Here is a 16,971-nt window from a genome sequence, read left to right on the forward strand (position 1 = left end):
GAAATGAATTTAAAAAGGGAAATATCTTTCCACTTCTCTCTTATAACCTGCTTTTGAGAAATGGGCCAGGGGTCTCTGCTCTGTTGTTTATCTTAGGTTTAAATGTCAGGAGTTTTAGTCATGGATTACAGACAGGATAGTGCAGTCAGCCAGCCCAGAAACTTGGAAAAGTCAGGGTACCTAGAACTTGAGCCCAAAGATAGATGTGGACTTGAAAGTGGAACTGTAGGCTCTGTAGAAACTGAACTAATCTGTGAACTTAACTCCCCTTTTCCTTCCCATAGATTAGTTGGTCAACATACTGGGAGGGTAAATTTGTGATTATTTACACTTTTGAAGTAAATATTTCTTAGAAAAAGGTAATCTAGCTGTTAGTAGTAAAATGGAATTGGGGTGTAGAAGAACCATCCTTACAAATGAGGGTCCTGCTGTCATTTGTAGATATTCTAGACACCTATAATTCTTTTTAAGGGTACCTAAGAGCCCTGAAGAAGGGATGAAATCTAATATCCTTGGTCTTCCAGGCAGTGAGGGTCAAGGCACTTTACTATATCTATTTCTTGAGTCCTGTAGAGTTCACATAGGTTCAGAGGAAACTGCATGACCTTTAAAGTCCCTTCCAGTTCTGTCATTCTCTGACGAGTTTGAAGAATAACTGACTCACGGGGGTGCAGATTAACTGTCCTCAAATGTTGAGAAGTTATCGTGTGGAAGAATGATTAGTCTTATTCATTTTGGCAGAACAGAGGGTAGAACAAACAGCTATGGAATGGAAATCTCAAAAAAAGTTAAATTTAGGCTTGATGTCACGAACTTCTTGACTGTGTAATCTGTTCAGAAGGGGAATGGGACAGGCAGCCCTCAAAAGTAGTGGGCTCACCCTCCCCATCATTGGAGATTTTCAAGTCGAGATTGGATAAATGTAAGTTATATAACTTTAAAAGTTGTAAGACACTTTCATATATGATATTTATGAGATAAGTAGTGTGATTAGTGTTTTCTTCATTTAACAAATGAAGAAACTGATCTTAGAAAGATTAAATGATGTGCCCAAAGGAAATGACAAAGCAGGGACTTGAAATACATTCTCTCATAAGTCCAGAGTTCTTTTCATCTAAACTCCAATAGTCCATAACTTAATGAAATTGTGGACCACAGAATTTAAATTATGCTTATCTAGAAACCCTTCACTGAAGTCCTATTCTAATACTTCTTTAGAGTGTAGGGATGTCTCTGGACTATCAAAGGCTCTGTATCAGAGGCCATTCTTTAGTAGGTCCAAAGAAGGAAAAGCTTTGAGTTTAGGTTGCTGGAGATAGACTGCTATCTGAGGAGCAGCCTCCCTAAGTTCAGAAGGGCTTACTACCAGAAGACTGGGAACAGAATTTTTGTTCCACAGAGATGAATTTGCCATCTGCCCTGGTTGACTGAGTACTCACTGTTCAGTTTCCTGAATTATATCTGGGTATCATCACTGTTGTAATAAGAATCTGTAACAGGGCTCAACCAACAAGATTATGACAGATTGGATTTGATTTCATAGCTGTATCATTCCTCCTCCATACTGGTGAGCCTATTGTACAAACACATATACATATCACCCCCCGCTCCCACATACACACTGTGCTCTACCTCACAGGGTAGTTATTAAGAAAGGAACTATAAACCTTAAACCTTAAACCATTTTGTTTATAGTGATTAACAATGTCATAATCCACTCTTTGGAGTATATCTGGAACACTGAACTCAATTTGGGGTGCCAGAATTTAGAAAGGATATTGACAAACTAGAAAATGACCAGAATATGGCAATTTGAATGGTGAAGAGATTTGAATTCCTGTTATATAAGTCTCAGTTGAAGGAACTTTAATATTCGGATCAGATATCACATTCTGAAGAAGCCTTCCTCAGCCCCCTTAATAGAAATGTCTTCTCTGTCAGGTAACTTTTCTGTTAACTCCAATGTAACCTCTATATATCTTGTCTGGACATAGTGGTTTACAAGTTGTCTCTCTCAAAAGACTGAGCGCTCCCTTAGAGCAGAAACCATCTTTTGTCTTTCTTTGTACTTGACTCAATGCCTAGGTGGAAGGTATTTAATAAATTCCTATTAACTAACTGACTCACTGATCTCTTGTATGTGTGTGTGTGTGTGTATACAGTTATTTGCATGTTGCCTCCATTATTAGATTGTGAGTTCCTTGAGGGCAGGCACTGTTTTTATTTTTCTTTGTATTTTCAGGGCTTAGAACTGAGCCTGGCACATAGTAATAGTTTAATAAATAACTCAGATTGATGGTTAGCCTAAAAGAAAGAAGGTAGGCAAGACATTTTATCTGTTTACAAGCATTTGAAGGACTGTCACATAGGAAAAGGATTATATTTATTCTTTTTAGTCCGAAAGGGCAGAACTAGGAACAATGATTAGAAGTTACAGACAAGAAAATTTATTCTTAAAATAACTAACAATGAGAATGATCCAAAGGTGGCTAGATTCCAGCATTGGCTGGAAATCTCCAATAAAGGCTACATAAGATGTATAAGTTATAGTCTAAAAGAGATTCCTGATCAGATCTAGGTTGGGGTCAATGCCTCCTATATGTAAGATTTTGCAACCCTGCAACTTTGGTCAATGAAATAATTTCTCAAAATTAGAGCTGCTAAGCATAACCGTTTTGCTTCCCCCAAAAGGGAAAGGAAAATTAAAAAAAAATTAAAAATTATTTCTCAGAATGGTTTTAATATGGAGGAATTAAAATAGAATTATACCAAAAGGCAAGGGAGTAGATTGAATATGCCAACCCAATTCTTTCCTGCCCTGTGAATCTAGGACAATCTGCTAGTTCAATGACAATCTTTTCTATTTAAAGACCATCTTCTCCTTTTTAAAAAGTTTTATGAATAGTCAAAATTCTTTGTTAATATGATTGGTGTATTTGATCCTTAGCAGAATCATAAATCAAATTTACCTATAAATTACTCCATTGCTGTTTTAATTAGCATTGAACATGTATAAAAATTTGGTCTAATTAACACTCAGCTTAATAAAGTAGAAAAGAATATTTCTTTCCTTTTTAATCCCTTCATAATTATGTGTTTTTATTTCCTGCTTCCTACCCTTCTTTTCCTTGCATGGCATGGGAGGGATAAACTTAAGTGGAAAGGAAGCAAGGAAAAACAAAAAATAATGGTCATGGAACAAGAAGTTTGGAATCTTGGCTCTAACATTATCTATGTAAATATAAACAAGTATTTGATTTCTCATCCATCAAATGGGAGAATAATATTTGAACTCAAAGTTGTGGAGGGTTTTGTAAATTAGAATACATTATATATGAGCTGCCATTATGTTAATATTTTTATTAAAGTATAGACTACTTTTTTTGTTCTGTGAGAAGTCTCTGATACTGATCTGGGTATATTTCCAAAGTTGAGGTAGATGAATTCCATTCCTGAGAGGTAAATGGGATCTACTGCTAATTACAAGTTAACCTGGGGGTTGGAGGTAAACATGAAAGTGATTGGCAACAACCCTGACTAATTCATGTTAAATGCCCTGAGGGCAACTAATATCCTAGGTTCAAAGGTAGTTTGTGGGTCTGCACTCTGAAAAATAACAACTCATAATCCCAACCTATAGATTTACCTAAAGTTCCGAATCAGGCAGAACAATAGGCAAAGAATTCGTTGTTTAAGGGATATCCCTGACGAATTTCCCCCTCTCCACACTACATATTACATGTATGTTTATATGTGTAGATTTGTTATTACTGTATTTTTCTTAAAGTATGGGTTAACTGTCCGGGGCTATTTTCTGGGTATGTTATAGAGGGGATTGTTTTTCCATAGGAGCACAGATTAAAAAATGGAAGGGATGTTTGATCACCTACAACAAATTCCTTATATAGATAAGGAAAAGAAACCTAGATTTCAAAAGAGATACTATTTATCATACTGTCTAGCATATAATAGTTACTTAGTAAATACTTTTTCTTTCCCGTTCCCCTTCCCCTTCCCAAACAAATGTAGACAATTCATCCAAGGTCTTACTGGTGGTAAATAGCAAAGATAGAATTCAAATGATTTCAAACTCAGTATTTGTTCCACTCTACTACTTATGTTGGACAAGAAGATCGGAGGCACCTTTCTATCCCTCAGAGTCTATAACTTTAGAAAGTGCTGTCAAGTCCATGGACAAAAAAAAACACCCAGCTCTGTTTAATGGGAAGCTGCTATATGCTCCTGGGGACTGCCAGCATTCCAGCAGCTACAGGAATGAGTGTGGGCAGATGGAGTTCAACTAATGGATTGGCTGGAATTCAAGCTAAGAGAAAGTAACATAAAAAGAGGTGAGGAAAAAATCACTCTGCAGCTGAATAATAATATGTTGAGTTCATGCCTACAGTTAAAAGAGATTACTTATGATATGTTTTCTTTTGCAATTTTCTTTTTTATTAATAAAATGTGAGTATATTGTGACTTTTTTACCTTATATTTTATTATTAATAACCATAGCTTATATTTACATAGCACTTTACAATTCTAGACTTCTTAAATACATGCCAGGAGTTCTTAATCTTGTTGTGAAGTATTCTGAAAGTCTGGTCAAGCCTTTCTCAGAATAACATTTTTAAATGGATGAAATAAAATATATAGGATTACAAAGGAAGCCAATTATATTGAAATATAGTTGTCACAATATTTTTTTAAAGGTCCCAGATCCCATGTTAAAGGTTAAGATATATAACATCTCATGTGACAATGACCACAACCTTGTGAAGGAGGCAGTACAAGTATTACTCTCATTTTGCAGAAGGGGAAACTGAGGCAAAGAGCTTAAATGATTTGCCCAAGTCATTTAATTGTAATTAATTTGTAATTGTAATTTAATTACAGCTATAATAGAATAGCTGGAACATTTTATCTCCACGTTTGGCAATACTACCACAACACAAACATAAAGGAGAAATGTTTCTTGCTTGAAACTTGGGAGTAAAGAGGATCCTGTATATTAAAAAAAAAAAAAAAGATAACATGAGCCTGTAGTTTCTCAATTTCACTGTCAGCATAGTTTTCAAAATTTTTTAAAAAATGAATAAGCTATTAAGATTTTCCTCTTTCTGGCTAAAAACAACAAGTCTGAAGCTAAAAATGCAACCAGACTGCATTCAGCAGCTGAGCATCTTTGCAATGGTATAGCATGAGTGAGCCTACAATAACCCCTCCTGTCCCCATAGTAATATAAAGCTTTTTCTTTATGAGATACAGGAAGGTGCCTCTTCCAAAAGTGGGAGACATAAAGGAAAGGTTCTGGATGCAGAACAAAACAGAAGAGGCATCAAGAGTATAGTGACAGTCCTTGCCCTGCCTAGAGCTCTTATAATGCTTTGCTCTTCTCTCATATACTTAGCACAATCTATTTGCATATTTATTTTACTTTTCTTATTAGATGATAAATTCCTTGAGAATGGAGACTGTGCCTTAATCCTCTTCATGTCATTCAACACACTGTCTTGAAAAAATCAGAAGCTAAATTAATGTCTGTAGAATGAATGTTGAATGAAGTGGTCCATGGGACTCATTTTGAAATACAGACAACTTTATATAAATTGTGGCTCAAATCCTTTCAAACTCCACATTTTTTTCTGTTTGAAAGATTTCCAACATCTGTGATCACTAATGATAAAAAGTCACATGCTTATGTATGCATTGTAATATTTCTCCACAGAACTATATAAATGCATAATTATAACATGTATTCATATATGCAATATAGCAGCAGTTCTGACAGCTCGTTAGTAGCCCCAGGTACCTTCTGCTTTATCCTTTTATTTTCTTTAAGCACAAAAGAAAAATGGCAGTTAGAGTGAGGAAAAGTTCTTAGATGTTGTAAAGCAAAGCTTCTTAAACTGTGGGTTGTGACTCCATATGGGGTTGTGTAACTGAATGTGGGGGTCCCCAAATTTGGCAACAGTAAAAGGTTTCTGAACACAATGACCAAAAATCAATTCAGAATCAAATGCATAATAATCCAAGGTGTTTCTGGCAGTGCATGCCCATGTTTCATTGAGCCACTTCATTTCAGTTTCAGTTCTGAACACATAATATGTGCACTTTGCACTGCTCATGCACAAATGCTGCCAGAAACACCTTGGCTTAGATTTGAGTCAGGGTCACATAAAAATTTCTTGGGCAAAAAGGAGTCACAAGTGGAGAAAGTTTAAGAAACTCTGTTGTAAAGGACCAAGTAGGAGGATGAAGAGATCCTGTAAATGCTAACAGGAATTTTGAATGGGTGGCATTGTACTTTTGCACCTGTTGCTTTTTTTATGGGAATACTTACTCCCTTGGTCAGAAGGCTTTATGTCTTACTCTTCTGGGGTGGAAGCAGCCAATATGTGCTAGAGTGATTGGAATGAAAAACCCCCCAACACCAATCATGTCAACAAAACATATTCAACTGTATTACCAAGAAATTCCAGAAGGCAATGAGGAACAAATGGTGAATAGCTGCTTGCTGAGGTGGGAAATTTCTAGAGTATAGTGGTGATTATATATCTTGTTAACCAAAGGGAGAAAATTCTGAGGCTGCCTGATTGTGGAATTTGAGAGTAACCTGGCTACTGGAGAACTAGACCATAAGTTTTTCCTAGAAATTGGCTAGAAAGCAGATGCCATGCCAATAGAGGTCTCCATCTTCACCATGAAATAGGGTGAACCAGATAATGATAGAATGTTGACTTCTTTTACTTACACACACACAGCCCATTTTATGACTGAGTTCAAGTTTGTTTTGGTATAAAAGTCAATTAGATTCACTTGTCTCAGTGATGATAATGAGAAGCAGAACACAAGAAGGTAAGCACAAGAGAATTTAGACTCCCTATTCTAGTGGCTATGGTTTTCTAAAGCCACAGTGAATTTTAACCATGTACCTATTAGATTTCAATTTTCTTTACTAAATGTAATTTAATCTATACATAAGTGAATAATTTCTTCTGATTTTTCAAAGTTGGGGAAGAGATTGAAATCCATTGGGAATGGAAGCAATAAAACAAATACATTATTTACTTACATAGAATAAATCATATTTGTTCCTTAAATATGATTATCATATTTGTGATAATATCCTTAGACAACACAGAAATTCAAGCAGAGGCATTAAAAGGAAAAAGGCAGATTCTATCCATGCAAGTGTAGAAAGGCTGAAAAGTGACTTGAGACTTAGAAGTTCAAACTTCTTCTAGGATCTAAGCAACTAAAACCATCTGGAGCAGATGGAACTTGGTATTCTGCCAGGTGACTTACACAAACCACACAAACCTTGTGCTCTAGGTGGCACAAGGCTGTCTCAGCTACTTTCCCTTAGAACTTTCATAAAGCAACTGTTCCTGAATGAGGACATATTTTTAAAGTCATTTTTCAGTCATGATTTTTTCATGACCCCATTTCAGGTTTTTTTTTCTTTTAGAAAAGATACTGGGGTGTTTTGCCATTTCCTTCTCCAGCTTATTTTACAAGTGAGGAAACTGAGGCAAATGAATTGACTTGCCCAGGGTCACACAGCTTAAGTGTCTAAGGTAAGATTTGAATTCAGGAAGATGAGTCTTCCTGATTCCAAACCCAGTATTCTATCTACTTTGCCATACAATACCCCAAAAGGACATATATCCCTATACTTGTGTATATGTGTGTATATCTCCTGCTGGCCAGATCTGGAACAAATTAGTTTGGCTTATTTTATATATAATTTATAGGTAATGAGTAGATATGTATATGTGTCTAAATATTGTGATTTCATATACATAAAGTTATATATATATGTTATATATATACATATATATATATATAATACCCACAGATCCAAAATTATTTTCAGTTTGTATATATAACTAATTTTAACAAAATAATGATCATTTAAATGTTGGACGGGAAAACTAGGACACTAATGCATTGCTGGTGGAGTTGTGAAATGATCCAACCATTCTGGAGAACAATTTCTAATTATGCAGAAAGGGTTATAAAACTGTGCATTCCCTTTGACCCAGCCATGCCATTATTGGGTCTGTATGTCAAGGAAATCATAAAGAAGGGAAAAGGCCCAACAGGCACAAAAATGTTTGTAGCAGAACCTTTTTGTGGTAAAAAAAAATAATTGGGAAAGGAGTAGATGCCTGTCACTTGGGGAATGGCTGAATAAGTTGTGACATATGAAGATAATAGATATTACTGTTCTATTAAAAATGATGAGCAAGCTGATTTTAGAAAGTCCTGCTAAGATTTACACGAACTGATGCTGAGTGAAACAAGCAGAACCAGGAATACATTTAACATAATAACATCAAGATTAACTATGAAAGACTTGGTTTTTCTCAGCCTCAGGTTCAATAATCCAGAGCAATCTAAATAGACTTTGGACAGAAAATGACATCTGCATGTAGAAAAAGAACTATAGAGATTGAATGTAAATCAACACATGCTATGTTCACTTCTTTTTTCTGTTTTTTTTTTCTCTCCCATGATTTTTCCCTTTGGCTCTGGTTTTTCTCTCCCAACATGATTCATAAAGCAATGTGTATTAAAAATAAATATTTAAAAAAGAAAAAAGATAAAGATCATTACTCTTTTTAGGATATTGAAAAAGCACCTGCCATTAAAAGTATTCAGGTGACGTTCACTTCTTGAAGGTTATAAGAAGCTAGTTATCATGAAGCTAGACTATAGAGCTGGAGGATCTAGCAATGGACTGTGTGATTTTCATTCAAAGACTAGCATAGCTAAATTCAGAGAGTCTTATGGCTAGAAGGTTGGTCATCAGCAATAAACTTGGAGGCTTAGCAATTTATGATAATGTTTGTGAAGGCACAGAGGGATAATAATCAGTATTGGTAGAGAGAGTATCTATATGGATTTGACAGTATAGAAAGCCACAGAAATAATGATGATGATGATTACAATTTACATAGCATTGTAAGGCTTGCAAAACTCTTTACAAAAGTGATCTTATTTGATCCTCACAATCCTAAATAATAGGAACTATTCTTATCTCCATTTTACAGATGAGGAAACTGAGAGGCTAAAAACTTGCTCACAGTCACACAGATACTAAGTGTTGGATACTGGATTTGAATTTAGATCTTCCTGATTCCAAGTCTAGGATTCTACCCATGCATCACTTACCTGACAGTAATATACAATATTATTTATATAACATATAAATCTACTTTTAAATATAAGTATGTTTATATGTATCTATATACACATGTTTATGAGAGTAGAGCAAAATATCATAATATTGTAAATTTTAGTTCAATCCCTTCATTTCATAATGAGGAAATCAAGATCCAGAAAAATTACTAATTTGCCTAGAGTCACATAGCTAGTAAGTGGTAAAATAAAGATTAAAACTCAGATGCCTCAACTTTAAATCTAGTATTCTTTCTATTAGGAAGAAATGGGAAGAAGAAGAAAGAGAGTAGAAAAATGGAAAATAGGGAGAGAGAGATAGAAAGAGGAAGAAAAAGGGGGCAAGGGAAGGAAGGGAGAGGCAAAGGAAGGAAGCAAGGGAGAGACCATTCTGTGTCTGAATTACAAGATAAGTTGGTACTGTCTCTTGCTGTCACCCTTATATGTTTGTGATCTGTTGAAGGGTGGACACTCCCAGGACACAGACATTCTCAATGAATACTTTACCTCGTTTGCATCTGTTCCACTCACCGTGGTCTACGGAAGGTCAGGCCATACTGCTGACAAGCCAGCCCCACTGTGGGTGTATAAACAATAGGCATGAACTTCTCCACATCCGATGTAAGAACTCGGTAGAAAAGTTTCTCATTCCGGTCTTGGAGAGTCATGAGAATAATGTACCTTAAAAATGTGGGAGAGAGAAAACCAGGGTTGTTGTTAGAGCCAGATGGTCTCCACTGTGGATGGCCACCGGAGACTCCGTGAAGGGAAGGCCAAAAAATACGTCAAACTTTAGATTACATGGATGATGGCCAGGATAATTTTTGTGGAAAATCTTCCCTTTGGGTTGGATAGCATTAGGCATAAGCAGAGCAAGTAGCCACCCACATGATGATTTCAGGGGGCTTTCTCCCCAAATAAAATCTCTATTACCTATTACCTATGTCTGAATTTTCTTTATCAGACACTTTTCAGATTCACTGATAAAAGTGAGTTCTATTACAAGAAGTCTTCAGACCTTTTTCTTCTACACTCATAGAGGAAGTTTGAAATCTAAATTCCCGCTTGGGGGCATTAGCACACTAACAAATTTATATTGAGGTGAAAATGACAGATCCATTACTAAGAACAAGTTTCTAAGTAATAAAGAAGAGGGGAGATGGTAATATGTCCTTGGGCCCCTCAAATGGGGAGGAGTTAGAAAGAAAAGGAGAAATTTCACCCATGTCACAATATTACATGTTTGAACTGGTTCTAAGTTCTCTATGGTATACTCACTAGAATCCAAACTCAGAATCAGGAGGAATGGGAGCAGAGAGATGGATGTTGGTTTCATATAAGTAAAATGCTTTCTAACAAATAACAATTGTCCAAAATTGGAATGGGCTAACTATTACTATTACTGAGGTAAATAGTGAGCTTCCTCTACCAGGAAGTCTTCAAGTGAAAGCTAGAAGTCAAGTGCATTGTAGAGAAGATTCTTTGTCACTGGTGGGATTCAATGGTCTCTGAGATTCTGTGACTGACTCGTGTAGTGTCTGATGTTTCCTAGGAAATTGTAAGACCCTTGAGAGCAAGTTATCCTTCTGTTTTAACCCCAACCCCTTATTCAGGAGGTGTTGATTAAATACTTGTTAAATTGAAAGGCTCAGATTGTAAGATTAGAGATGCTGGGGGAAAAGAGTAAACAGCATGAGCATTCTCTACATACTTGTCCAGATCACTGGGCTGTTTCTCGTAGTATCTCATCACCCGGAGGAGCTGGACATCTTGGCTCAAGAAACAAGGAGGTAGTAGGCCATGGATGCCAAGCTGCAGCCTTTCTTCCAGTGTAAATGCCATTCCCTAGGAAGATGAATGAAAAAACACGAACACAAACACATGAGCAGGGAGTCAAAAAGCAAAAATAAAATTGTTTCTAGATATTCTCTCTCTCTCTCTCTCTCTCTCTCTCTCTCTCTCTCTCTCTCTCTCTCTCTCTCTCTCTCTCTCTCTCTCTCTCTCTGCCTTTCTATTTCCCTTTTTAAAAACTGAACTTGTGCTTTCATTGGTGTGTGAAATTGCTAGTGAGCAACTTCTCCCAGTGCAAATGACCCTTTCTCTGAAACTTGTGATTTTAAGATTTTCTTGGAACATTACAGATTAAATGACTTGTCCTGGTTCATATAGTCATTTTATATCAGAGGTAGAATTTGAACTCAGGTCTTCCTGAGTTCAAGTCTAGCTCTTTAAATAACTTCCCTCTAAATGGCTGGCAACAATCCCAATGCATGTACTGGAAAGTAATACTAACTAGAGAGGGTATTAAATAGGGGAAAGAGCAAATAACTTTGAGTTGTAATACCTGAGTTTCAATCTCAGGCTTTGATTCTAGTCTGGATGGTCTTGGGGATTTGCTTTCTCTGTGCCTCATTTGAAAAATGAGAAGACAAAACTTCATGTTTTCCGAGTCCTATAATTCTATGTGGGTTTCCTGTTTGCAGTTTATACAGTTCTAGTGGTTCTCAAAGTCTAGTCCAGAGCATCCTGGGAATCTCTGAAATCCTTTCAGAGAGTCTACAAATTCATAATTAGTTTTTATTTTTAATATGATCAATATCTATAACTATAAACCACATAAACAAAAACTCTTTGGACAGATCCTCAATCATTTTTAATAGAATAAAGATATTGAGAACAAAAGTTTGAGGACCACTCTATAGATACAGAGTGAATTCAACAAGAGATTCAAGTTTTAAAAAACAAAGTTTTTAAAGTTAAAGTTGCATAAAAGATAAAAAGGCAAGTAAATATATAAACTAAAAAAGAGCATAGTCTTCAAAAATTATGCCAAGAGTACTAAAACTTACGGGCATTAAATGCTAAAGTCAATAAAAAGATTTGCTTTTGCTCCTTTAGGTAGGTAAGGGTGAGGGCTGGCTTATTAAATGAATCAATCTTTCCAACCTACTTAGCCCAGGTACTTTTATGGGTGAGAACACACCAATCAGTCAGAGGTGTACAAAAGGTCTGGATTCCTCTTTTAGATCAATCAAAAGCAGGTCAAGAGGTGTGATAGGATTTATTTAAATTGGTTGAGTTGCTTATGCTTTGTGGAGTTTCTATTAAACCAGAGAGCTAATTTAGGCTTCATACTGAAGATGATACCTAAAATGAATTTTAAAGAAAAGAAAGGGACTCTCTGCGATGGAAGTAAGAAGGGGAACATTCCAGGTATTGGGGAGGGGTAGTCAGTGCTCCAGCACAGAAATTAATTTTGGAGCATTTTGAATGAATAAAAGAAATGACAGTATGACTGGATTACATCATGGAGGGGGAAATAATGTTCAGTGAGGTTAGTGAGATAAATTGGGGGCAAATTGTAATAGGTTTAAAAGCTAATAAAGTTATTAGCTTTAAAATTTTATTTTATGGAAACAATCTTCCCACTGCACAGTGACACTCACCTGTATTCATCCTCTACACCTTTATTCATCCTCTGTTATCAGTCTTTGCTTCTATCATCTCAAATCTAGCTCGACTTGGGAATTCCTGGTGCATTCAAAATAATCTTTTAAGAAAATTGCCCTATTTCCTTCTCATTAGGATAGTTTTTCTTCCTGTCTTCCAAATTTTATTCTTTAGAGTATCTTAATCTTTCTGGGCTGACTTTACAGAATTTTAGTCTATAGGTTCTACCTAGTCTTCCTTTGAAGACCTAAAATCTTCACTTCTAAACTATATAATGTATGTCAGGCATATTAAATATATGTGTGTATGCATGTGTGTAAATATATTTGTGTATATGTATATATGTAAATATATATTTGTGTGTATATATGCATGTCTACACATATATCAATAAACAGATAGATATATCCATCCAGTTTTCTTCTCTTTCTATATTAAAAACTCTAAAAGAGACTAGTCACTTCTCCCCTTATGCCATAATATCTATTATTTCCACTTCAGCAATATTGTTTCCTTGTTGGACCTTTCTCTTCTGAAGGATGAAATTATTATTGAGATAAGTCAAGATGTTAATACATTCCCTCCTTTTAGCAGAGAGAACTTCTACAGCTGTCTACTATTGGTCTCCCATAATTACTACGGCATTTTTCTGTGCCAGGCTTGTGATTTGTTCCTTCTATTCCTCATCTATTTTTTTCTGCTAAAGTGGATTGTAGTATAGTCTAATGACAAAAACATCAGTTTCTGCTTTCATTATTAATCTTTGCTAAAATATTTTCTACTATGTATTTCCCATCCTGTTCCAAGATTTCCCCACATTATTATATTCTTTTAATTTAAAATGTTATCTTTCCCCCTTTATTACATTTTGTTTGTTTTGAATAAGGTAGTCCAGTCATGGATCTCATCACACCAAGTTTCAGTGATATTTATAAAGTCAAATCTGCCTCCTAACATTACAACTCTGTAGTCCCTTTTGCTTTTCTGCAATCAATCAATGACCAGGTATTTATATTAAGTATTAATTCTAGATGCGGGAGATAAAAGGTCAAAAATAAAACAACTCTTACTTTCAAGGAAATTACATTCTAACAAGTAGCTCTAACCTTCTAACATTGTAAGTAGAGATTTAATTAATGTTTGTGGAATTTAATTAATTATAGGTAGGTATAAATTCTTGAATATTGAGAAGGGAAAGAAAAGGGTTAGGAAACCTCCAGGATCATAGAATTCAAAACCAGAGAGAACCTTGGAGAATATGATTTCCCTCATTTTCATACAAAAAAAAATTTGAAGAAATGCTGGTCATCCAATACATGGTCATAAACAGCAGAGTTGGCATTTGAATCCAGGTTTTAACTACAAATCTAATTCCTTCCTCCATACCATCTAGCTTGTCTATCTAGAGTAGGATTCTTCACCTTTTTATGTGTGTCCTGAAAACCCTAAATCATGTTTTTAAGAAATTGAAATAAATGTTAAATTTTAGTTAGAAGCTTGTGAAAATAAAGATTTATTTTTCCCCCATCCAAGTTCACAAAACCTCTGAAATATATTCACAGAATCCTTAGGTTAGAAATACTAGATTTGCAACCTATTCCACATGAATCATGATTAATCTGAAATCTTTCTATACATCTAGAAAATAAACATTACCTAAAATCTGGAAAATTTGAAAGCCTTTCAGTCAGGAAAATAATTAAAGTACAGGCAAGATTGATTGCTAAAAATTCTTACAGATGAAAGCAGATGACTTAGAAACTTTTTTTTTTTTGCAGTGTCTGGATTCAGAGTTATCAATTCATAAATTCCTGGGTGCTGGCTATCATCTTTTCCCACTTGGGAACATTATTTGTCCTCTCATCCTTTTGTATAGGGACACTGGCCCCAAAAGATGGGAATTTCAAAAATATATCATTAAGCAATTCAACTGTTCTTTGCCTTTTTCAAGAACTTGACTGACTATGATTGGACCCTGGGGATCCCTATTAAGTCCAGGAATCTAATTATGACATCATCCTTGTTAGCTGCCATTGTGACTTTTAATAATTACTCACTGCCTTCTGAAGGAATAATTGTTATTCTTGGATGACTGCCATCAACTCCTTTTGTACTTGCAAGAAAAACTCAAACTGTTTAGTGACTGGTGATTTCGAGATTAAAAACAAATCCAAGGGTTTCTTTTTGCACTGAACCTGATTTGGGGACAACCTTAGCTTCCCAAGCTCATGGGCAATTGTGGTGTCTCTTGAGTCAAGTTAGATACATGTGTAATGTGACAATTCTTTCCAAACTTTTATATAGTACTTACTACTTGTCTCTTGGAAAAATAAATAACCAACAAACAATCACAGTACAGAATGACTAGTTAATCATAAATTGTTACATAAATGCTTGAGTTATCATCAGAAGATTTTCTATATTAATTTCCAGCACGATTTCATAAATTGTATCAAGTCCAGAGTATGTTAGGAACCTTATACATATCTCTCACTCTCTGTGAATGAGGCTAAATCTCTAAGACTGTCAAAATGGGTCGTGTCCAAGATCAAGACTAATTTTGAGATGGAGATAAACAACATACCTACAACTTAAGAGTTTTAGAGTGCTGTCCTGGCCACTGAAAAATTAAATGAATTGACCAGCATGTATTAAATAGTCCTACAATTTCCTAACTGGAGCTGATTCTCTGCTCACCACAATATAGTGTCTAAGACTCTCATTTAAGGCCCTTCAAAACTAAAAGGCTTTTTGCCTGCTTACATAGAGGATAAAATTTTGTAAATCACTTAATCTCTGCCTGCCTCAAATTTCCTCATCTGTATAATGGGAATACCAATAGCACCTGCTTCCCAATAATTAACGAAATTACCTTTGTAACCTGTTTAGCACAGAATAAGTACTATATAAATGCCTATTCCCTTCCCTCCCCTCTGTATTTCCAGCACCTTGCCCTTTTGTTCAGTTGTTTAGTCGATCCATTTCTTCCTGAGCCTGTAAGACCACACTGGCCATGGGTTCTCTTGGCATAGATATTAGAGTGGTTTCCAATTTCCTTCTCTAGTAGATGTAGACAGAATTAAGTGACTTGCCCGGGGTCACAAAGCTAGTAAATGCTTAAGGTCAAATTTGCATTGAGGTCTTCCTGATTTTCAAACCCAGCACTCTCTCCTCTGAGCCCACCTAGCTTCCTCTCCTTGCCCATAAAAAGAACTAAGTAAACATGTCTACTTGAACATACTACTTTAAGATATGCGATGCCTATGTTAGGATACTTACCACTTGAGCTAAGCAGAAGCATACCACAATGAACTCACCAATCAACTCCTCAGCTCTGGGGGTCTGAATGACCCTTTCTTTGGGTACATAATAGAAAGGAATCTCTATTTCGGCAAGGGGTGGAAGAGAAGCTATATGAGGTCCCTTCCAACTATGATATTCTGTTTCTAGAAGGTGTTTATGCTTTGAAAACTTGAATTTTGTGACTTTAAAAGACAAAGGAAGTTTAAATAATTCTTATTTAGCAGTTTGTCTATTCTCTTCTCTCCAGCAAGAATCAATGACTAAGTCCGTCAGTCATTTACTATATGTCTGGCACACTGCTAAGATCTGGGGATACAAAGAAAGACAAAAACAGGGAACAAGTTGTCAAGGAGCTCCCCTTCTAATGGGGGAGATTATATGTAAAGAACTAGGTTGATATAAAAAAATTTTTTTAAACGTATATAGAAAGTAATGTCAGAGGGAAGGGACTAGGGGCCTGGGAAAGACCTGCAAAAGGTAGGAGTTAAACTAGATCTTGAAGAAAGTCAGAGTTAATGATTCTCTCCAGGTGTCTATGACCAAGCAGATTTCAATGAACTGTCTATAAATAATAGCAATTATTATTAGGAAACAAAGGAACAGAGGAAGTGCAATGTATAATTAAACAATGATTCAACTGGAGGATAGGTATACCCCAGAAACAACAGGGATTGAGTTGATTGCTAGTTTAAGCCTTCACAGTACATTTATACAAAAGCTATTATTAGCTCCTTTCTTGGCATAAACTAGTAAAAGACCATGGCTTGGTTATTTTGTGTATCTCTTTTTATTGCAAACTGTCTGTTGTCTTATGAATATTTTTTAGTGTTGATTATAACCATTAATAAAAAAAAGTACATATGAATTTTCATAAATCTTGAATTTCACATCAGGGGAGGTGTCAAGCTTGCTTTTATGGACTTGTAACTTTAATCAAGGCAAAAGGGCTTATTTAACAAAAATTGGCTCTGAAAATTGGGAACTCATCAGAAAGCATTGATTAATTTGCTAATTTTTCCTTTCTTCCCTAAG

The 16,971-nt window shown here is 35.5% G+C and overlaps 1 protein-coding gene across 2 annotated transcripts in view; it reads right to left on the bottom strand.

Annotated features, from left to right (window-relative positions):
- The window catches only part of ME3 (malic enzyme 3), a 296,435-nt gene that overhangs the window by 145,267 nt on the left and 134,197 nt on the right, over positions 1-16,971 (bottom strand). For both annotated transcript variants that reach the window (XM_051987289.1, XM_051987288.1), the window contains exons 3-4: positions 10,898-11,031; positions 9,718-9,867 (exon numbers count right to left, since the gene is read on the bottom strand). In XM_051987289.1, coding sequence (XP_051843249.1) covers positions 9,718-9,867; positions 10,898-11,031 — 284 coding nt within the window. The remainder of the gene's footprint in view (positions 1-9,717; positions 9,868-10,897; positions 11,032-16,971) is intronic.

This window comes from Antechinus flavipes, chromosome 3 (assembly GCF_016432865.1).
Source record: "Antechinus flavipes isolate AdamAnt ecotype Samford, QLD, Australia chromosome 3, AdamAnt_v2, whole genome shotgun sequence".
NCBI classification, from domain to species: Eukaryota; Metazoa; Chordata; class Mammalia; order Dasyuromorphia; family Dasyuridae; genus Antechinus; species Antechinus flavipes.